The sequence below is a fragment of the Sorex araneus genome, chromosome X, assembly GCF_027595985.1.
Source record: "Sorex araneus isolate mSorAra2 chromosome X, mSorAra2.pri, whole genome shotgun sequence".
NCBI lineage: Eukaryota > Metazoa > Chordata > Mammalia > Eulipotyphla > Soricidae > Sorex > Sorex araneus.
This window is the reverse complement of record NC_073313.1, coordinates 324206741-324230236: the sequence shown is the minus strand read 5'-3', so window position 1 is coordinate 324230236 and position 23496 is coordinate 324206741. Positions and strand designations below refer to the sequence as shown.

General features: G+C 39.8%; 1 protein-coding gene across 1 annotated transcript in view; it reads left to right on the top strand.

The window, feature by feature from the left end:
• The window catches only part of PUS10 (pseudouridine synthase 10), a 75567-nt gene that overhangs the window by 5938 nt on the left and 46133 nt on the right, over positions 1-23496 (top strand). Inside the window, exons 2-4 of the mRNA XM_055121037.1 lie at positions 4512-4650; positions 11971-12234; positions 12993-13079. Of these exons, the coding sequence (XP_054977012.1) occupies positions 4525-4650; positions 11971-12234; positions 12993-13079 (477 nt within the window). The 5' untranslated portion in view covers positions 4512-4524. The remainder of the gene's footprint in view (positions 1-4511; positions 4651-11970; positions 12235-12992; positions 13080-23496) is intronic.

Below are 23496 nucleotides of genomic sequence, written 5' to 3'. Positions count from 1 at the left end.
AAAAAAAATCTTGCCAGGAAACAGCAAGGTTTGAAGAGTTGCAAAACACAAACTAATTCCAAGAAACATTTTCATAGTGAGAAGTTGGTAAAAGCTTCACCCATTCACAATTTTCAAAGGAGGTTTATTTGAGTTATGACACTGTGGATATTAAGAAGTACCGCTGTCTTATATCTGTATAACCACAGTTGTGCCATACTGCAACATTGTTGTGCAGTTGTTGTTTTATAAACTGTTCAGCTCTTCCTTTTACTTCTATTATTTTAATGGGTTTTAGGCCACATTTGGTAACTACTCCTGGAGCAGTGTTTGGGGATGGGGAGGTTTGCTCCAGGAGATTCTCAGGGGGAACATATGATTGCTAGGAATTGAACCCTGAGTTCTCACATGCACTCCAGCCCTTTGAGTTATTTTCCTGGCCCAACATGTTTCTCATCTGAAGTAGTATGGACTACTTAATTATTCAGAACTTTTTTTTTGCCAAATGAAATGATTTTTTAATTTAAAATATAATGCCCTTCTGTCCTGGTGATAAGAGATTTATACTGGATTGTTTCTCCTTTCTGGTGATTTGAACCAAGGTCATGGCAGCCACAATCACATGCAAAGCCAGTGCTCTCCCTCCTGCACTCTCTCTGTGGCAGCTACATGCTTTTTTTTTGTTGTTGTTGTTGAATCAATCCTTTTCATCAGCAAAGCTCCAGATATCACTACATCATCTTCTGTCCTGGTAATAAGAGATTTGTGTTGGATTGTTTCTCCTTTCTTAGTATTCCTTACAAGTTTGTTCAATCTGGAAGAGTTAGGAACTTATTTTAGACAAGTAGTCACTCTGAAGTACTTTAAAGCTAATTTCATTTTGTTAGAGCTTTCACTTTTCATAAAAGGAGCATAGTTTTCTTATTTTACTACTAGTTGGTTGTCATTTAGTTATTTCACCAGAGTAAAGTGGATGTTTGTGAAATACTGATCAATTTCTTTTAAATGCTTAACTCTTTGTCATAATAAGCTAAACTTTGTGTGTGTGTGTGTGTGTGTGTGTGTGTTTTGGGAATTGAACCCAGGTCTTCTTACTAGCTCAGTAAGCACTACTATATTCTTAGCCCCAAGATGAACAGATGTTATTGCTTTGGTCTATATGTTACATAATATAGACAATTCTGATTTTTCCCCTAGCAAACTCCTCTTGCAAGTGGAAAAAATTAATTGAATTTATTACTCTGTGATCCCAAATAATGCTAAATGGTACAAAATAAAATGCAAAATTGACTCTAGGTTTGGAGAGATAGTATGTAAGCAGGATACTTCCCTTGCACTCATATACCCCAGGTTTGATCTCTGGAACCCCATATCATAGCCTAATTCCTGCCATGTAGGATAACATAGCCTCAGTAGTTTAGGTTTATTGGGTTACTCCCGTTACAGTGCTCCTATTCCTCTTTGTTTATTTGTAGCTTCTTTCTTGGTGTTCTGTTGACTTGTAAATAATGTTTTTCTCTTTTCCTTGAGTCCTTTGCATAGTTTATTCAGAGCAAGTCCTTTTTTTTTATTTTTTTAAATTTTATTTATTTTTTTTTATTGGAATGATGCTGAGTTCTTTTTTATTTTTTTTATTTTTTTTATTAGTTTATTTTTAATTAGAGAGTCATCGTGAGGGTACAGTTACAGATCCATACATCTTTGTGCTCATGTTTCCCCCATACAAAGTTCGATAACCCATCCCTTCACCAGTGCCCATTCTCCACCACCAGTAAACCCAACATCCCTCCCCGCCTCCCCAGTCCCGTCTCCCCCCACCCCACCCTGCCACTATGGCAGGGAATTCCCTTTTGTTCTCTCTTTCTGATTAGGTGTTGTGGTTTGCAATAAAGGTGTTGAGTGGCCATTGTGTTCAGTCTCTAGTCTGTATTCGGCCCGCATCACCCTTCCCCCACATGACCTCCAACCACATTTTACTTGGTGGTCCCTTCCCTGAGTTACCCAGAATGAGAGACTAGCCTCCAAGCCATGGAGACAATCTCCTGGTACTTATTTCTACTATGCTTGGACGTTAGTCTTATAGTCTATTATTCTATATTCCACAGATGAGTGCAATCTTTCTATGTCTGTCTCTCTCTTTCTGACTCATTTCACTTAGCATGATACTTTCCATGTTGATCCACTTATATGCAAATGTCATGACCTCATTTTTTCTAACAGCTGCATAGTATTCCATTGTATAGATGTACCAGAGTTTCTTCAACCAGTCATCTGTTCTAGGGCACTCGGGTTTTTTCCAGATTCTGGCTATTGTAAACAGTGCTGCGGTGAACATATAAGTGCATATGTCACTTCGGCTATACTTTTTGGCTTTTCTGGGATATATTCCCAGCAGTGGTATTGCTGGGTCAAATGGGAGCTCAACCTCTAGTTTTTTGAGAATCGTCCATACTGTTTTCCAAAAGGGCTGAACTAGCCGGCATTCCCACCAGCAGTGTAGAAGGGTCCCTTTCTCCCCACATCCTCTCCAACAGTGGTTGCTTTTGTTCTTTTGGATGTGTGCTAGTCTCTGTGGTGTGAGGTGGTATCTCATGGTTGTTTTGATCTGCATCTCTCTGACGATTAGTGATGTAGAGCACTTTTTCATGTGCCTTTTGGCCATTCGTATCTCTTCCTTGGTAAAGTTTCTGTTCATTTCTTTGCCCCATTTTTTGATGGGGTTGGATGTTTTCTTCTTGTAGAGTTCAACCAGTGCTTTATATACCCTTGATATCAACCCCTTATCTGATGGGTATTGTGTAAATATCCTTTCCCATTCTGTAGATAGTCTTTGTATTCTGGTCGCTGTATCTTTTGCGGTGCAGAAGCTTTTTAGTTTAATGTAGTCCCATTTGTTGATCTCTGTTTTTACTAGATTGCTTAGTAGAGCAAGTCCTTTTTGTATGGACACAGGAAGACTTAACAAATGTTATGCTTTTGTAACCTGGGAGTCATTTGACTCTACATGATATTTTCCTCCAGGGCATCTGTTCTCTTGACCTAAGCCTCAGCTGCCCTTACTTCCTAGCACCCCCAAAGCACGGTCCCGATGTGGGACAAGAAGGACCCAGGGCAAGTGGTGAGTTGTGTGCTACCCTGGCATCGAGATGGGCCTGGCCAAAGTGCCTAATGCTTAACTATAAGTTAAGAGCTTGATCATGGGCAAATGCTGTCATGATCCAAACAGTGATACTAGATTTGGACCCTGCTAGGGTGAGGAATGATTAATCTGGCCTGAGTGCTGTGGTCTGAGTCTGTGGCAAGATGTTGCCAGGAGAGCTGCCTTGCAAGCCTCAATGTATCCCTTGCTATGTCCATACAAAAATAACTAGTATTGAGATGTTAATAAGTTCCTGGACTAAGGAAAAGAAAAAAACCTTAAGAGTGAGGAAGGGCTTTGGAGTGCCCTGCCCTCAGGAAGGGCTTTCTTATGTTGATTTGGCTACCTGGCTGGTTGTAGCCTAGAGGGCAAGGTGGGAGAGACAAGCAGGAGGAGAGAGAGAAGCCAGAGAGAGGCAGCAGTTGAGCAGTAGATCCTGAGAGAGGCCGGAGCTGGGAGTGTGGGAGATGAGAAAGATGAAAGATTGAATAAACAAACGGTAACTAATCAGCAACCAGCTTGGTCCTCGTTCTTCCTTCGCCTGTCCTTGACCACAGGCCGTCCTGATCCAGTCCACACACTGCGGTTCCAGGGCACCGAACGCGGGTGGTGAGACAGAGCCGCCCGGAGAGTGCACTCGCCCCTCGGCTTTCTTTAGTTTTTTACACTGCCAGCTGTGATCTCTGAGCTCAGAGCCAGGAACAAGCCCTGAGCACTGCCGGATGTGGACCCAGAACAAAACAAACAAAAATTTGCTCTGTATTCATGTTTTGCATTATTTTAATTCTTTTAGTTATATTGATGTACTTAATCATAATCCAAAATGTTTCAGTTTCTTGAGTATTAGAAGCTCTTTTTGGGGGGTACACTAGTGATGCTCAGGCTTTACTCCTCACTCTACTTAGTGATCCCTTTTGGCAGTGCGTGGGGGACTACATGGGGTGCAAGGAATCGAATCTGGGTTTGCTGCATGTAAAGTAAGTGCCCTCCATGCTGTATTAGCTTTGGCCCCTGAATATTAGAAACTTTGCCTGGTTCATGCTCTGAATTTCCCTCAAGTTTATGTATCATTGTGCATCCAAGGAATTTTTTTGAAGAGTGCAAAATAATGTTTTCCAGGGGGCTGGAGTGATAGCAAAGCGGGTAGGGCGTTTGCCTTGCACGCGGCCGACTCTGGTTCGATTCCCAGCATCCCATATGGTCCCCTGAGCACCACCAAGGGTAATTCCTGAGTGCAGAGCCAGGAATATCCACTGTGCATCGCTGGGTGTGACCCAGAAAGAAAAAAAAAGTTTGAAAAACAAAAGCAAATTTTTAATCCCTAAAGATGATAACATTTTTCTGGAAATAAAACACCAGAAATGCTCATTTGCTTTCTTTTCTTTCTTTCTAGTTAGCAATCCAGCATGTTTCCACTGACTGCGGAAAATAAACCAGTGGCCCAGTTGTTATACAGTACTGGTACCTGTCCAAGATGTATCTTCAGATTCTGTGGTGTGGATTTTCATGCACCTTACAAACTTAGCCACAAGGTACTGCACTTCCTTTGTTTTTGCTTTGTTTTGTTTTGTTTTGTTTCAGGGCTCCATCTGGCGGTGCTTGGGAGCTACTTCTGGCTGTGCTGGCCTGGGAATCATGTGGAACTGGTTAGGAGACCAAACTGGAGGACACTGGTGACGGGATATAAGCAGGTCTCCTGCACTCCAACCCTTAGAGCTAGCTTCCTGATCCTCTTTACATTAAAAAGTTCTATAGTTCTCCATAAGTACCTGTGTAACTGGCTGGAGTGATAGCACAGCAGGTAGGGTGTTTGCCTTGCACACGGCCGACCCAGGTTTGATTCCTCTGTTCCTTTCGGAGAGCCCGGCAAGCTACCGAGAGTATCCCAGCCGCACAGCAGAGCCTGGCAAGCTACCTGTGGCATATTCCATATGCCAAAAACAGTAACAATAAGTCTCACAATGGAGATGTTACTGGTGCCCGCTCGAGCAAATCGATGAACAATGGGACGACAGTGCTTCAGTGCTACCTGTGTAACTAAGGGAAAGTTTCTATCCACAACATCATTATATAACTAAAACTAAAAAGCAGCTGTAATTGCTGCAATAAAACAAGTCTGAAAAGTTTAAGTGCCTTCTTAGGCAGTTATTTCTAAGAATTAAAGAAGTGCATCTTTGTACACTGAATGTTTCTTGTGACCTTTCAAAAGAGTTTCCAGACAGATTATCAGAAATTAGTGTTTCTCACTGGAGACTAGAAAGATGTGACAGAACCAGTAGGTGATAGTCCTGTGGTCTTCCTTTCAGTGGAAGCACTGTGGGTTTGGTTGCCTTTTTTTTTCTTTCCTATACTGCCATCTGTAGCCCCCGAAAGTTAGTACTTATCACCATCATTTACTACTATTAATAACAAAACAAAAGAAGTAGAGATTTTTGACATCCTTGGTTACATGCAGAGAACTTTGACCTTGAATGGAATACTTACACATAAAATTTATATGGCATGTAGTTTTGGAATGTGATTTGTTCTGATAGTGATGTTCTTTTCAGAGGCAGATTGGAATTGCAACATATCTCTGAATAGTGTTTCATTCAATGTTATTTAGTTACATATTGATAAAAGAACAATGTACAGTGTAGTTGACTGGAAGGAAACAATGTTATTCAGTGACCTGCTTTCACTGTAGGTTGTTTGTCTCAAAGTCATGGAACATTTGGAAAAGTATTTCTTTACTCTGACCTTAGACTTGAGATTACCAGAGAGGAAGAGTTGATAAACTGGTGTGGGGGGGGTTCCAGTGGACTGTGGAGAGCTATTGGTATTTTTGTAGTCAGAATGGTATAGTGACAAATATTTGAGGTGGTGGTGGGGGGTGAAGAGGAGTTAGTTCAAGTCACACTAGGTAGTAGTCAGGGCTTCCTCCTGACCCGGTGCTCAGGGATCACTCCTGGCAGTGCTGGGGGTGGCATATGTGGTATGGGACTCAGACCACAGAAGGTTTATACATGTAAGGCTCTTTTTTAAAAAAAAAAAAAAGTAAAAATATTTTAATGAATCCCTGTGAGGTACAGTTACAGACTTCAAAACTTTAGTGTTTACGTTTCAGTCATACAATGACCGAGTACCCATCCCTCCACCAGTGCTCATTCTCCACCACCAGTGATCCCAGTATCCCTCCCACCACCAACCCCCCCACTCCCCCTGTTCACCCCCCCACCTCCCGGCCCTGCCTCTGTGGCAGGGCATTTCCTTTTGTTCTCTCTCTCTTTTTGGGTGTTGTGGTTTGCAGTAGAGGTATCAAGTGGCCATTATGTTCGGTCTAAAGTGTATTTTCAGTTCGCATCTCCCATTCCAAGTGGACCCTCCAATCACCCTTTACTTGGTGGTCCCTTCTCTATCTGAGCTGCCTTTTCCCCCAGCATGTGAGGCCAGCTTCCAAGCCATGGAGCAGTCCTCCTGGTACTCATCTCTGCTATTCTTGGGTGTAAGTCTCCCATTCTGTTGCTTTATATTCCACAGATGAGTGCAATCTTTCTATGTCTGTCCCTCTCTTTCTGACTCATTTCACTTAACATGATACTTTCCATGTTGATTGACTTATATGTAAATTTCATGACTTCATTTTTTCTAACAGCTGCATAGTATTCCATTGTGTAGACGTACCAAAGTTTCTTTAACCAGTCATCTGTTCTTGGGCACTCAGGTTTTTTCCAGATTCTGGCTATTGTAAACAGTGCTGCAGGAACATACAAGTACAGATGTCATTTCTACTATACTTTTTTGCCTCTCTGGGATATATTCCCAGAAGTAGTATTGCTGGGTCAAATGGGAGCTCAATTTCTAATTTTTTTTTTTCTTTTTGGGTCACACCCGGCAATGCACAGGGTTTACTCCTGGCTCATGCACTCAGGAATTACTCCTGGCGGTGCTCGGGGGACCATACAGGATGCTGGAAACCGAACCCGGGTCGGCCTTGTGCAAGGCAAATGCCCTACCCGCTGTGCTATTGCTCCAGCCCCCACAATTTATAATTTTTTGAGAAGTGTCCATACTGTTATTCAAAAGGGCTAAACCAGTTGGCATTCCCACCAGCAGTGAAGGAGAGTCCCTTTCTCCCCACATCCTTGCCAACACCGGTTGCTTTTGTTCTTTTGGATGTGTGGTAAAGCTCTTGTTTTACTCCCTTGTTTTAGCCCCACAGTGTTGTTGTTGTTTTCTTCTTGGTTTTCAGATCACACCTGGTCATCTTCTGTCTCTAGTAGTGCTCAGGGGTTATTCCCAGCAGTGCTCAGGGCCATGCAGTGCCAGGGATCAAATGGGGGATCCAACCAAGGGCTCCAGCATTTAAAACATGCAGTCAGCTCTTTGTGTTGCCTCCTGGCCCAGTACAATATATTTTGAAGAGGTATGAAATTACCCTGAAACATTTATCTTACAAATAAAATCTTACAGTCTTATTGACTTGATAAAATAAATAAAAATAAGTCATAGCTTCTGAGAACCTGTTGTCAACAATAAATGAAGGCATCTCTATAGGTATATAGATATTCATGAATATAAACATTTTCAGTTTCTTGTAATTTAAAGTTGCCCAGAACTTGATGAGAGCATTTTTCAACTTTTCCCCTCATTATTTCTCTTATTTTGGAGCTAATAATTATATCCAATATTCATTTAGAATTCTATGGCAAGCTTTTATATAATCCTTTAGTAACCTGTTAGGCAAGTACATACTATGATTGTCACTATTTCAGATGAAGAAATTGAGGCACAGAGAGGTTAAGTAACCTGCCTAAAGTTTCACAACTATTAAGTGAGCAAACTGGAATGTGAACTGTCTCTCTGAATTCAAGACCTAGAATTTTCAGCTAGAAGACATGGATTTGAATCCCAGTTCCTTCATTTTCCAACTTAAGTAAAAAGGAATAGCATCTATCTCACAAGAATTTAAGAGAAAATAACTGATAAAGTATGTGAAAATACTTTGAAAATTGGAAATGGTGTGTATGTTATGATGATTAATGTGTGTATGTTCATTTATACTCAGCTGTAACTATAAAATTACAACACTGATTCTGTGTAACTATTTGTTCACATTATTTGAAATATATTATCAGCTGTTCTAAGATATTCTAAGATTTAAAATATGTATTACATAAAGAGGCTATAAGGTGTTACCAAATTTTGTTTGTATCATTTTGTTTAAATATGGAAATATTTTAAAAACATTGTTATGGTAAATTTACTTGAATTTTGACTTATCCATATAGCCATGTGGACACATATATGTATTACACTGATATTGTAGATTTTAGATAATAATAGACATCTTTGTGTGTTATGATATATATTTATAGGTGTATATATGAATGTTTCTTTAAAATAAAATAGGAAAGCAATAATAAAATCAATTAAGTTTTAGTAAAAGATTTTTTTCCTTTTAGATTCAGTAATTGTAATCTGAGTGAATTTCATGAGTATTTATTCAGCAACTGAATAATAAAATCTGTACAAATTAGGCAAAACAATAAACAGCCTCTGAGTATCTCAATTAGTGGAGTGTCTAAAATATGAGAATGGTTTCCTAAGAATGCCACTTTTTATGTTTTAATACAAAAAGGACTGAAATTAGGTAAATCATAAGGTAATGGCATTTTTCAGTTAATACATAGGAGTGATTTATTTATCATGGTACAAAATGATACATTTGTTTTATTTAGTGATTTGTCTTAGAATCAGTTTTACTTGAGACTGTGATTTTTCAGACTTTACATGAAATAACTATTAATCATATTATTGGAGTTTTTAGCAATTGTGAGGCTATTAAATTATCTAGCAAGGGTAAAATTTCAGATTGTATTTCTTTTATTTTTCGAGGTGTGGGGTGGTTGGGGTGGTTTGGGCCATTGGTGCTTTGGGCTTACTCCTGACTCTGTACCTACAGGATCTAGATCACTCCTAGTTCATGGGATAATATGAGATCTGGGGCTTGAACCAGGTCAGCTGCATGCAAGGCAAACACCTTGCCCTGCTCTGCTGTCTCTCTCGTCCAGACTGTCTTCCTTCCCTCCCCTTTCTCTTCCTCTCTTCTCTCCCTCCTTCCCTTCTTTCCTCTCTTTTCTTTCCTCCCTCCCTCTGCACCTCCCTCCCTCCCTTCCTTCCTTCCAATTTTGGACCACACCGAATCTGGGCTGAGTTTTGCCTCTGTGCTCATGGGTCACACGTGGCAGTAATAGATGATGATATGCAGCGCAGGGGATGGAATCCAGGTTGGCTGCTTGCTAGACAAGCCCTTTACCTTCTATCTCTCTGGCCTCTGTTCCTTGCATTTCTTTTGTTAATAATTAGAATTAAGGTCTTTATTTTATTTTTGAGGGGCCTCCCAAGCAATGTTCAAGGGGTTGGGGACTCTCCTAGTGATGCTCCTGTTTGATGCTACCTCCTAGGGACTTGCTGCTTGTTCCCTACAGGCAATGCTTGCGGCCCTCCAGGACTACACCCAGAGGTGCTCAAGGGACCATGTGTTGTGGGGGATCAAACTGGGGTTTGGACCTAACCCAATGTACTGTCTTCTTGGTTCCAGAATTGAAAAATGTAATTGAAATTACTAAGTGAATGAGCCTTATAATAGAACTCCAAGTAAATGAATTATTAATAGGGCCTTTTATGCTTCATATTTGAACTTAAGTACTTCTCTTTTTGTTTTGTTTTGTTTTTGTTTGAGCCACAGTCTGCTGTGCTCAGGGTTTAGTCCTGGTTCTTTGCTCAGATAAGAACTGGCAGTGCTGGAGATAGAACCCTGACTTGCCCCATGCAAGGCCACATTACTATCTCTCCAGACCCTATATTCTTTTTGGTTTGGGGCCACATCTGTTGATGCTCAGGGATTACCCCCTAGCTCTGTGTGCCAGGTTTACTCCTGGTGGCACTGGGGTTGGTCATGTGCAAGGTAAATGCCATACTGTACAATCACTCTGGGCCTCCTCCTGAGCGTTTCTGATAGATGAAACTTTTTTTTCTTTCCCTAGCACTTTATTTTATTTATTTAATTAAAAATTTGTTGTTGAATCACTGTGATATACTCTTAAAAAGATGTTCATGATTAGGTTTCAGTCATACAGTATTCCAACACCCATCTCTCCTCCAGTGTACACTTCCAAACATCAGTGTCCCAGGTTCCCTCTCATCACTCCTTCCCGCTTCCCCCCCAGCCTGCCTCTATGGTAGGCACTTGTCTCTCTCTCCCCCCCTCTTCTCTCTCTCTTCTCTCTCTCTCTCACTCTCTCTTTCTCTCTCTCTCTCTGTCCTTCTCATCTTTGAGGCATTTCGGTTTGCAATACAGATAATGAAAGATTATCTTGTATATCTCTTTACTTTTAACACTCAGTTCTTATCCAGTGTGATCATTTCTAACTATTGTCAATCTGCCTTTCTCTATCATACCTTCCCTCCACCCCTCACACACTTGTGGTTGATTCCACTCATTGACCAGTTCTTCTAATCCCTGTTTTTCCTGACTATGGATATGTCTTCTATTACATATATATATATGTGTGTGTATATATATATTTTAATATATACCACAAATGAATGCAATCATTCTATATCTGCTCTTCTCTTTCTGATGCAGTTCACTGAGCATGATGCTGTCCAAGTCCATCCATTTATAGGCAAGTTTCGTGACTTGATTTTTCCTAACAGCTGTATAGTATTCCATTGTGTAGATGTGCATAAGTTTTTTTCTTCTTCTTCTTCTTCTTCTTTTTTTTTTTAATCCATTCGTCTGTTCTTGGGCACTCAGGTTTTTTCCAGATTCTGGCTATGGTGAATAATGCTACAATGAACATAAGAGTGCAGATGGTGTTTCTACTGTGTGTTTTTTGGACCCCTAGGGTATATTCCCAGAAGTGGTATTGCTGGGTCAAATGGGAGCTCAGTTTCTAGTTTTCTGATAAACATCCATACTGTTTTCCAAAAAGACTGGGCCAGTCTGCATTCCCACCAACAATGAAGGAGAGTCCCTTTCTCCCCACATCTGAACCAGCACTGGTTGCTTTTGTTCTTTTGTGTGTGTGCCAGTCTCTGTGGTGTGAGATGATATCTCATTGTCATTTTGATTTGCATCTCCCTGATGATTAGTGATGAAGAGTATTTTTTCATGTTCCTTTTGGCTAACTCAAATCTCTTCTTCGAGAAAGTTTGTTCATTTCTTCTCTCCATTTTTTGGTAAGGTGGGATTTTTTTTTTCTTGTAGAGTTCAACCAGTGCCTTGTATGTCTTAGATATTAACCTTTCATCAGAAGGGTTTTGGGTGAATATCCTTTCCCATTCCATAGGCTGTCTTTGTATCTTGGTCACTGTTACTTTTGAGGTACAGAAGTTTCTTAGTTTAATGCAGTCCCATTTATTTATCTTTGCTTTCACTTCTTGGTCAGTGGTGTTTCATTTTTGAAGATATCTTTAGCTTCAGTGTCGTGGAGGGTTTTGCTTACATTTTCTTATGGATTTGGGTCTGATGTTGAGGTCTTTAATCTATTTTTATCTGACTTTTTGCATGGCATTAAATAGATGTCTGAGTCCATTTTTTTTGCATGTAGCTGTCCAGTTTTGCCAACACCACTTGTTAAAGAGGCTAGATTAAACTTTTTAAAGAAACATTCACATACATGTTATGTTAGCTAATTCTTATTTATTTCTCAGAAAGCTAATGCTGGCTAATAAAATTATTTGATTGCTCCAGAATTTATATAAATTAATGATAAAAATTGGTGGTCTCATAATTTTTTTCCTCTTTTCACATTTATTTTACTCATAAAGTCATTGTCAAATCTTTTTTAAAATTAATTTTCTAGGAGTTGCTTAATGAACTACAGAAATTTTTGGAAACTGAAAAAAATGAATTAAATTTGGATGTTCCAAACCCACCTCCCAAGAAAATGAGACTTCAAGAATTAGAAGATGGGACCAAAGGCATTGATAATCTGAGTCAAAACGGAGAGGGAAGGATCTCCCCTGTTGAAGATGGAAGTTTTGCTTCCCAAAACTCAAATTTAAATGTATGTAATGTATGCCTAGGAGTTCTTCAAGGGTTCTGTGAAAAGGAGTTCATTCAACAGGTAAATAATCTAGTTTATGTTATAAGTGTCATTGCGTAGAAATTTTCTCTTTTTGGGGGAGGGGGAAGGGCACATCCCACATTGCTCAAGAGCTGACTCCTGACTCTATGCTCAGTGGTCAAAAACCCCAAAATATATTGGGTTTTTTTTTGCTGGCAGGGTGGGCTGTTTGTTTAACATAGCTAAGGAGTTTGAGAGAGTTTTTCTTTATCTTTGTTTTTTTGATTGGGAGTGCACTGGGTGATGCTCAGAGGCTCTGCCTGCCATGGTGCTTGGGGGCCCACTTCCAATGCTCCTGGGGCTCAAACCCAGGTGTCCAGAATGCAAAAAATGCATGGTAGTCCTTTGAGCTATCTCCTTAACCTGAGAATAATTGTTTTTCATTTATACATTTAAATATCTAGAAAAAAAAATAAAGTCTTGCAGAAGCATGATTGAATGTAGGCTTGCCTTTAATCTCCAGCTATCAGGACAACCATATTTGGCTTTATTTATTTTAAAATCATTTGTAACTCACTAGGAAATTCTTTGATATTCACTAAATACCACAGGCTGGTCCTGGCACCCTGTGACACAGCAGTATTCTGAGACATGTGAGCAAATATTTGATTTCAGAATATCTGTGAGAGTTCACTACTCAGAGTTGAAAATTTAGAAGTTTTGCCATTCCGTTTTCTGATAATTCATGTTATGAAAATTAGTTAAGTAAAAATGTCAGCAATTTCTGGGAATTCATGTAACTGTAACACTCTTTTTAGGTGTGCCAAAAGGTTGAGGCTTCTGGGTTTGAATTCACCAACTTGGTGTTTTCTGTCTCCTTCCCACCACAGCTGTCAGTCAGAGAGGTAAGTTTCCCTTACACACAGAAAACTTCATAAAATGCATGTGCCAGATATTTCTCCAACAACGGGGACATAGAAACAATCCCTTGCCTTGTTTCGGTTTTCATAATTTGTGTGTTTATTGAATAATTGAAAGCAACTTATCACTGCTGAATAATGTTGAGCAATGAATAAAAAAATTATTGGCTCAAGTTGGTTTATTCACACGATTGCCTTGCTTGGTAGCAGATATTTAAGTATTAGCTCTGTGTGAGGAACACTGGTCAGAGAAAGAGATTTAACTGGGAATCCGGAGACCTTTGGGGCAGATGCAGCATTTTATAATGTTCCTAGAAGGAGAGACACATCTCAATAATAAAACTTGCTTTCTGGAATAAAATGTAAAAAGAGGGTATCTCTTCTAGTGTAGAAAAAGGAAGAGGATAAGCTGTTCATGTTTGTATGGACTTTTTCCTTCCTTTAGTTTAAAAAAATTGAATACAGTAGTACTGTAACATTGAGTGTCAAAATTGACAAAACATAAAACTTTAATTCTGTTAAATGATACTCTTAGAAGTATCAACAATGACTTCTAAGGAAATCCACTTGCATCTGTGAGGCATCTTCTGCCCTAAGAACACCGAAGTGTCACCTGCACATTAAACTGTTTGCCTTCATTTTCTTCCTGAGCATGTTTATTAGTCCCCCAAAGTCTAAAGACTGATTTAAGACTTATTGAAACTGAAGTGAGTGGTAGAAAAGTGCTGGAAAGTGGAAAAGAACAGTGATATATATATATATATATATATATATATATATATATATATACACACACACACACATATATATACATCACTGTGTATATATATATACATACTATATATATATATCACTGTATCACTGTCATATATATATACTTTTAGAGGTGGGGGTGATGTTTGGGCTACAGCCAGCTGTGCTCAGGACTTACTCCAGACAGTCTTGGGAGACCATATGGGGTATTGGGGATAGAATCTGGGTAAGCCGTGTGCAAGGCAAGCACCCTACCCACTGTACTATCACTCTAACCCCACCCTAGTCATTTTAAATAGTATTTCTGTTGACAACAAAATAATTGGTGGAAGAATATGAAAGAATTAGGGTTGGTACCTAACATACAGGAGAAGAAGAAGGTAACTTGCTTTTCAAATTAGTTACCTTATTAGTTCCACATCTAATTAAAATGAATTTTCTATCTGTTCAGAATATTTGTGCATTTTGAATATGAAATGTGACTTCCTGGTACCACATGTCTTCTGTATTGTGGTTTTTCAACCTAGACTGTATAAAAGTTAGAATTTATTTGCCTATGTGTAGAATAAACATCATTATACGTGGAATTAGTTGATTATAATAATTATCTCATTCAGAGTAGAATATGCAATTCAGTCCATTTGAATGTTCCATATTTTCTACTTCTGTGGAAGAAAATTATTATCACACCTATTTATTGAAAGCAAGTAGTTATTAACATTCACGAGCAAGTAGTTTATATCAACATGTAGTTATTTGCCAATATGGGTATTTATAATATTCATGCTAGAAAAGAGCCAAAGGAAAGGAACTTAACCTCAGTCAGTGGATTAAAAAAATCAGACTATTTAATTAAAATTTGTACTAAGGTATCATCATTTACAGTTTCATTTATATTAATATTTTGTTGTTGTTTTGGTTTTGGGATCACACTTGGCAGTGCTTCTGGCTCTGTGCTCAGGGATTGCTCCTGGGCAGGCTCCAAAGACATATGGGGTACTAGAGATTGAACCTGGGTTGGCCTCATGTAACACAAGTGCTACCCACTGTACTACCTCTCCAGCTTATGTTAGTATTTTAGACTGCTGCATCAAGTTAGTATCCCTCTACCGCTGCCCCTCTAAAAGTCCTTTTCTGTCTCCAGTTCTCCCTACCATGGCAGACTCAGGGTTTTTTTTCCCCAGGAATGTTTGTTGAGACACTGATTTACAAAGTTGTTCATAATATCGTTGTTTCAGGCATACAACATTCCAACAGCAACCCCAGTCTTAGTGACCCCTTCCCTCCACCAGTATCCTCGGGTTTCTTCCCACCCTCCAGTCTACCCACTTGGAAATAAATAACAAATTTATTTCCTATTACTTGGTCCAATAAAAAGAATCATAACAAAATTAATCAATAAAAGTCAATTTGTGATGATGAATGCTCTCTGTTTTTAATCTTTCTTAATCTAGCAGAGGAGTACTATATGCACTGTTAGTGAGTGCCATACTCAATACCACATAAAGGGAATTTTCTCCTGTCCTTTAATGGAGCTCTTTTAATGATTCTTGAAAAGCTAGTTTCAAGGCTATGACTTCCCTAAACTGTTGCCTGTCTGTGAAGCTCTGTATTTCTGCCAAATCTGCATGATAATCTAGCTGGATAGAGTCTTCTTGGTGAGATGTTCATTTTATTGAGTTTTTGTACTATATCCTTTCATCTTCTGGCTTATAGAATCTCATTTGATAGATGCTGTACATCTAATGAACTTTTCTTTGTCTATAAATTCTTTTTTTTTGATCTTGCTGTATTCAGTATTTTGTCTCTATTTTTGGATTTTGTCGTTTTGAGTATACTGGGTCTCAGAAATTTCCTAATTGGGTCTGTTTTCACTGGGTTTCTTTGGTTCTCTTAGATCTTCTTATGAGACTCTGGGAAGTTCTTATTGATGATTTTTTTTAACTATTATTTCTTCATCACACTTACCTTTCTGTTTCTTATTCTCCGATAATAATAAATAATAAATAATAAACCCCGATTATTCTTTTATTGTTCTTCTTGAACTAATCCTGTAGTTATTGTTTCTCTTGAACTAATCCTGTAGTCACTGGTATGGCATTCATTTCTTTTCAGACTATTTTCCAGCTTCTGCTGTTTCCTAGTGGCTTTCTTCTTCCCATCTTGGAGCTCCTCGATCTTTTGCTCAACTTTTGTGATTCTGCTATTCAGAGGTTCTGTTGATATATAAAAATATATAAAAATATAAAAAAAATTTATATCACTTACATGTTCTTCATTTCTGTCATTTATGTCTGTGTAGTTTTTTCATTTCAATGCATACTTTCTTGTACTTTGCTGACTGCCTGTGCTATTGTTTCTTTGAACTTGTTAAAACATTCTCATCATAGTGTCACTAAAGCACTGCCTGAGGATCTACTGATGTTATTGATGTTATTTATGTCTTTGGGGAGCTTCGTGGGCTTGTACATGTTACGTCCATTGGTTTTCTAGTGTTTTCTTGTGCTGGGAGGGGGTCTTTGTAGTATCCCCCTCACTCCTGAACATTCTGAGGGATTAAAGATTGCCCTCTGTCTTCTCTGCTCATCCTCACTAAATGACAGGAAGAATAACTATGAGCAGCATGTAAGTTTTTGAGTAGATATCTCTGTGATGCAGCCCCTTAATATGGTGCAGGTTGTGTTTGGATGCTGCTAGGGCCCACCTGGTAATGAGAGGTTCTGCTTCTGTGCCCCCTGTGCCCCCTCTCCCCCTTTCTGGAATACGTTCAGTGATATCAGCTGGAGGCAGGCCTCACCTGGGATGGTGGAGCAGCAAGCAGAAGGGCAGGGCAGCCTCAGTTCCATAGACAGGAGCTCTGTTTTTTTTGATTGGCTGTTGTCTGGTCTCTTGCTTTTTCTTTATATTTCACAAATGAATGAGATCATCTAGTATGATCTCAGTCCTTTTGCTTCTGACTCACTTTGCTTAGCATAATACTCTTCATTTCCGTCCATATTGCCGCAAACTACAAGATTTCATTTTTCCTTCTAGGCAGCTGAGTAGTATTCCATTGTGTGCTTATACCAGTTTCTTTATACTCCATCTGCTGGTCACTTGGGTTGTTTCCTGATCTTGACTAGTGATAATAGCACTACAAAGAACATAGTTGCTCAAATATCCTTTTGAATTAATTAGTATTTTAAACATGTTTCACTATTTAAAAAAAAGGCGCCAATTTGAAGGGTTTTTTTGGGGGGGGGCGTGGTGAGGGGCAGGTCTTATAATCACCATATTCTCCTGAGTTTGGGATTATAAGGAGGGAGAGGAGGTATTTACCTTCTGAATGTGTTTTTCAAGAAACTAACTGATCTAGTCCGGACAGTTTAAGACTGAACACTATGCTAAAAAGGTGAAAAATAAGCAGGTTAACTGATGAAACCCTGTTAGATAGCCAAGTATGACCTTCTAAAAATTACTGGAAGTATTATTTCAGACTTATTTGCAAGGGGAGATCACTGTAGCTCTCCTCAGGGCTTACTTCTGGCTCTGCACTCAGTTATTACTCCTGGTAGTGTTTGTGGGATCATATGGGATGCTGGGGATTGATCCTCATTAGATGTATGCAAGGCAAATACCCTACCTACTGTACTATCTCTCTGGCCCCAGTTCAGGAATTTTTAAAGAAGGCAATAGTATGGAGACTAGTCGTACATAAAACTTAGAATCTCTGGATCTTTGAGCACAGTATGCAAAATTTGATAAATAATATTGAGATTACAAGGGAAAGTAATAAATATTTCATGATTATAATGATGACTTTCTGGGTTTGGGTTCATGTTTTAATCTAATAATGGAAGATTAAATCTTCTTATGACTCATCTTTGTTAAACAGAGGAACACAGTGGTGTAATATGGTGATATGTATGTATTTACATATATATGTATATATATTGAGATCTGAGACACCAAGGGTAGAGAGATGCTTGAATTCTTCTAGAGGAGACTAAAAAGAGAAATAGAATAGAAATATGCTGAGGGAAGAGGTGATGAATTGGAGACACAAGATAGTCACAAAGTACTAATGTGATTAGTTGCCTGAGGAACTCACAGTGTTTAAGCTTTTGCTAGAAATTGCATTTGGTTAAAAGTACATCATTTGACTTTATTATTTCCCCCACACCTGGCAGTGCTTAGGGCTTACTCCTGGCTCCGTGCTTAGGGATTACTCTTGGTGGAGCCTGGGGGACCTTATGTGACACCTGGGTCAGCTGCAAGCGAGGCAAGCACCCTACATACTGTACTATCTCTCCAGCCCTGTCTGACATCTTTTGGATTAGAAGCTTCTCCTAAATAGTGGTTCTCAAATTTTAGTATGCACAGGACTCATTTCTTAAGCCGTGTCCCCGAAAGATTATGATACAGAAGGTGGATGGGATCCACAAATTATATTGCCGAGATTTTCACAGGTTATCTGGTACTGCTTGTATAAGGACCACACTTGAAAACCACAGGTCCAAGGGATAATGGAGGACAAATCTAAGGGGACAAATCTAGTCCTAAGTGAAAAATAAGTAACCTTTTAACATTGCATTCCTTTAGGAAGGGAAGATCAGGCACTGTAAGACAACATCCTAGGCTCCTTTTTGTTTGTTTTAGGGCCACACCTTGTCAATAGGGGTTACTCCTGGCTCTTTACTCAGGACTTAACCCTGGCCGGGGATTGAACTCAGGTTAGGTGCATGTAAGGCAAATGCCCTACCTATTGTACTATCTCTCTGGCCCCTACTTCCTCGACTTATCATAGATTGACCTCATACAGTCCTAAGAAAACCACTTATGCATCATTTCTTCCTCTCACAGGCTAGCAGAACCGGTAGAGCAGGGAAATACTGCAATGCATTTGATAATGTAATCAGGTTTCTTCTCGGAATAATTTTTTCAAAGTGGCAGGAAACAAGAGCAGGATATGCAAATAACTGGGCAGCCTGTGCTTGATTGGCCTCACACAAAAGGTGCTGATTAATGACTTGTATTGAACTGGACATCGTCTCTCTCCCAACGTGGAATGCAGATCAATCACCTGAAATGAAACAAATCACAACAAAACAAAGATCACTTGAGGCAAGCATTGCAAATTGCTGAGCTTTACCTCAGGCCTCCCTCTGGTCTCAGACCTTTTAAATCAGAATCTCTAGACATGGGACATAAAAGACCCTTAGTGGTTTGTATACATATGAGATGCAAGAATCATAGAAATTCAGGGATTTTTCTGATGTAGGATTTTCTTCATACCTTGTCCTGCTCACGGACTGGAGCGATAGCACAGCGGGTAGGGCGTTTGCCTTGCACGCAGCCGACCTGGGTTTGATTCCTCAGTCCCTCTCGGACAGCCCATTAAGCTACTGAGAGTATCCCGCCCACACGGCAGAGCCTGGCAAGCTACCTGTGGCATATTCGATATGCCAAAAACAGTAACAACAAGTCTCACAATGGAGACGTTACTAGTGCCTGCTTGAGCAAATCGATGAACAACGGGATGACAGTGACAGTGACTTGTCCTGTTCACAAGTTTTAATAGCAATGATAATATGGGAAAATGTGATCAGTTATCATATAATGACAGTATGGCTCAAACATGGGGAAACCAGGGCCAGGGATGTGGCTCAGTGGTTGAGCACTTGCCTACTAGCATTTGTGAGGCCCTGAGTTTGATCCCAGCAGTGTAAATGAGGAAGCAAGAGGAGACATAACAGGAATGAAGATAAGTTCTTAGGTTTAGAAACAGCTACCAAGCAAAGGGTGTGATGGAAGTGCCTTAAAAGCTATCTTTATACCCAAGGCCTAGAGGTTTTCATAATTAACCCCAAAAGAATATGGGTTATAATCGGAATAAGCTCTCTCGGTCTTAGTCCAGACATTAGATGTGTGGTATCTGAGAAGATTAAACTGACAACTTATACTCAGTGCTGGTCTTCTGTGAGTGACATTCAGGTGGGGCATTCTTTATCAGGAATGAAGACAAATGGGAAGGCAGTTTGTCTCAGTCTTAGCCTAAACCCTGAAATTTGTGACTACTTTACTTCCTGTGAAAGGGGGGGACTTTGCAAGTGTAAGTGAGTATGGTTTAGAGTCCTGAGAGATAATATCCTGAATTACCTAGGTGACTCAGCCTGATCATCTGTGTTATTAAAAATACTTATCCCAGAAAAAAATACTTTTTTCATATTTCAGTGAGGCCCTGGGTTCAATCTTCAAATACTTCAATACTTCAAAAACAAAAACAGAAAATGCTTTGAAGTTCCACTCCTTCAGGGTTTTTCTTTATTTATTGAGTCCAGTAGAGGGCAATATTGTACTGTCAGTTTGGTAGTGTGGGAAAGTTTTCTCACCCTGTTGAGTTTGAATGAAAAATTGTCTTTTAAAGATTGCTTTGCTTGTATGAAACACAAACTGGTGTACAGTTTGATATAGTTGGAATTTTATTTATCAAATTCAGTTTTCCATTTGTTATATTTTATATTATCTCCATGCTTTGCACTCAATATTTTTTAATCCATAACCCCTAGAAAAGTAGCCAGTCTAAAAGCTGTAGATTTTTTTTTTTTAATTGAACGGCTGTGAGCTGTACTTAAAAAACTTTCTTGCTTGAGTTTCAGTCATACAGTGATCAAACACCAGTGTATATTTTCCACTAATGTCCCCAGAACCCCCTCCCCCACCTTGTCACACCCTCCCCCGCCTGTATGGCAGACAGTTTGCCTCTTACTCTCCCTCTATTTATGGACATTATGGTTTGCAATGCAGATAATGAGAGGCCATCATGTTTGCTCCTTTATCTCCTTTCAGCATACATCTCCGATCCCGAGTGATTCCCTCTAACCATCATTGACTTAGTGATCCCTTCTCTATCCCAGCTGCCTTCTCCCCCCTGCTCATAAGGCAGGCTTCCATGATTTACAGAGTCATTAATAGTTGAATTTTAGACATATAATGTTCCCAAACCAATGCCTTTACTAGTGTCAGCTTTGTTCCATTCCCAAGTTCCCTTCCACACTCCCAGCCTGACACCTTGAAAAGCACATCTAACCTTATGTATTTTTCTTTCTTTTTTTTTAGAAATCTCTGGAAAATGGTAGATACACGTTTGTGATTTGATAGAACTCTTACTCTTACCATGTTACAATCCTAATTATAAATCTATTTATGCCTCTTAAGAATTTCTGAATGAGTGTCTAACCTTTGTGTATAAGGTTTTAACCTCAGAAAGTCTAATGGATCCCCAGTGTCTGTGCACTGCAAAGAACATACACTTGGATGAGTTTTTTTTTTATTATTATCTTTTTATTTTTTAGGCTTTTTGGGTCACACCTGGTGATGCTCAGGGGTTACTCCTGACTCTGCTCTCAGGAATTACTCCTGGCAGTGCTCGGGGGACCATATGGGATGCTGGGGATTGATTGAACCTGGGTTGGCCGCATGCAAGGCGAACAACCTACTTGCTGTACTACGGCTCTAGCCTCCTATTTGGATGACTTTTGCAGTTTTTCTGACTGCAACCACTTCACTAATCATCTTACTCCATTAACCAGTGTATTATGTGTATTGAAATATGGGTGTGCCTCTCTGCTTGTTTTGTTGTTGTTGTTGTTTAGTTTTTTTTTTTTTTTCTTTTTGGGTCACATCTGGTGATGCACAGGGATTATTCCTGGCTCTGCACTCAGGAATTACTCCTGGCGGTGCTCAGGGGACCATATGGGATGCTGGGAATCGAACCCGGGTTGACCGTGTGCAAGGCAAATGCCTTACCCGCTGAGCTATCACTCCAGCCCCTCTGCTTGTTTTTGAATGACGCCATTTCTCTGTTTTTTGTAAATTATTTTTCGGTCATTACCAGCAGTGCTCAGGAAATCATATGCAGTACTGGTGATTGAATGCATACAAGGCAAGTGCCTTAACTCCTGTTTTGTCTTTCCTGCACTGTTTCTGGTACTTTTGTCTGTTTTACTTACCTAACTACCTTGACTCTGTGGGCATTGCCTTTTCTTAATTACTCCACTTATTAAGCCATATGTTTAAGAACATAATGAAAGATCGGATGCCCAGAATGATGAATCTGGGCAGAGCTAATGTGTTTTTAAGAACATAGAACTAGACTTCGGGGCAGGTTCAGGGTTTTGTCATTTCATATATAATAGTAACATGTTTATTTTGTTTTTATTATGTTTGTTTTTAATTTTGGTCTACACCTGGTGGTGCTCAGGGCTTACTCCTGGCTCTGCTCAAGGATCACTTCTGGTGGGGCTTGGAGGACCATATGTGCTGCCTGGGATCAAACTAGGTTGGCTGAATGTAAGCAGGCACCTTACTCCTGTACTTCTCTCTCCAGCCCCAATAAATATATTAAAGCAGAGGAATTAGAAATCATTTTGTGGGTAGATATTTTTGATTTTCCTATCTTAGGAAGGTATGTATCTGTGTATGTCTCTGTGTGTGAGTCTAATGAATTACATTAAAGTTCCTTAATAAATAGAAATGGGAATGCCAGTGTGGCTTTCAATCATGTCCTTTCATCATGAATATGTTCAGATACCCAGAAGAAGGAAACTAGTGGCAAGTGCCCTGAAGCTAGGCACATCCAACTTCATTATCAGCTCATCAGAAACCTCTTTTGTCAGGGGAGTTGTTTTCACTTGGGGGAACATACCTGGCAGTGCTTGGGGGGCTCATTCTCAGCAGTGCTCAGACAACCATGTGGTGCCGGGGATAGAACCTGGGGTTCCTGTATGCAAAGGAGGTGCACTTTGAGCAATTGCACCAGCCCCCGTGCTTTTTAAAATCACATTGTCACATGTGGCCATCCTTAGGGCTTACTCATGGCCCTGTATTCAGGGATCACTCCTTGTGAGCTTGGGGGACCATATGGAGTGTCAGAGGTTGAACCTGGGTAGGGTCTGTGCAAGGCAGACGTCCTACCTGCTCCATGTCTCTAGCCCTGGACCCTATTTTTTTTTATAGTAGATACCTCTCCAGAATCCAGGTAGAAATGAATATTAGAACTTTTTGTCCTAAGGAGAACTTGACTGTTTCCCCATGTGCAAAATGTATTGAGTTTTTTTTTTTTTTTCCTTTTTGGGTCATACCCGGCGGTACACAGGGGTTACTACTCCTGGCTCTGCATTCAGGAACTACCCCTGGCGGTACTCAGGGGACCATATGGGATGCTGGAATTTGAACCCGGGTTGGTCTTGTGCAAGGCAAACGCCCCACCCGCTGTGCTATTGCTCCAGCCCCTGTATTGAGTTTTTTCATTGTGCAGAGTTGTCTAGTTTTTTAACATGTGACAATATTTTTTGACCAGTTTGCACAGATCATTTATAAACTCTACCCAGAGATTTTAGTTGAATACTAAATTATCATATCACAGTGGGGTTGAAGGTCATACCCAGTTCACTCCTAACCAACTCTATCCTCAGGGATCACTTCTGGAGGGGCTCAGGAACTATATGGGGTGCCTGGAATTGAACCAGGCTCAGCAGCAAATAAGGCAAGTGCTTTTTCCCCTATACTGTCTTTCTTGCAACTATTTCTTTTTTTGGGAGGGCCTATACCCAGCAGTGCTCAGGGTTTACTCTTGGCTATACACTCAGGGTATCACTCCTGGGGAACC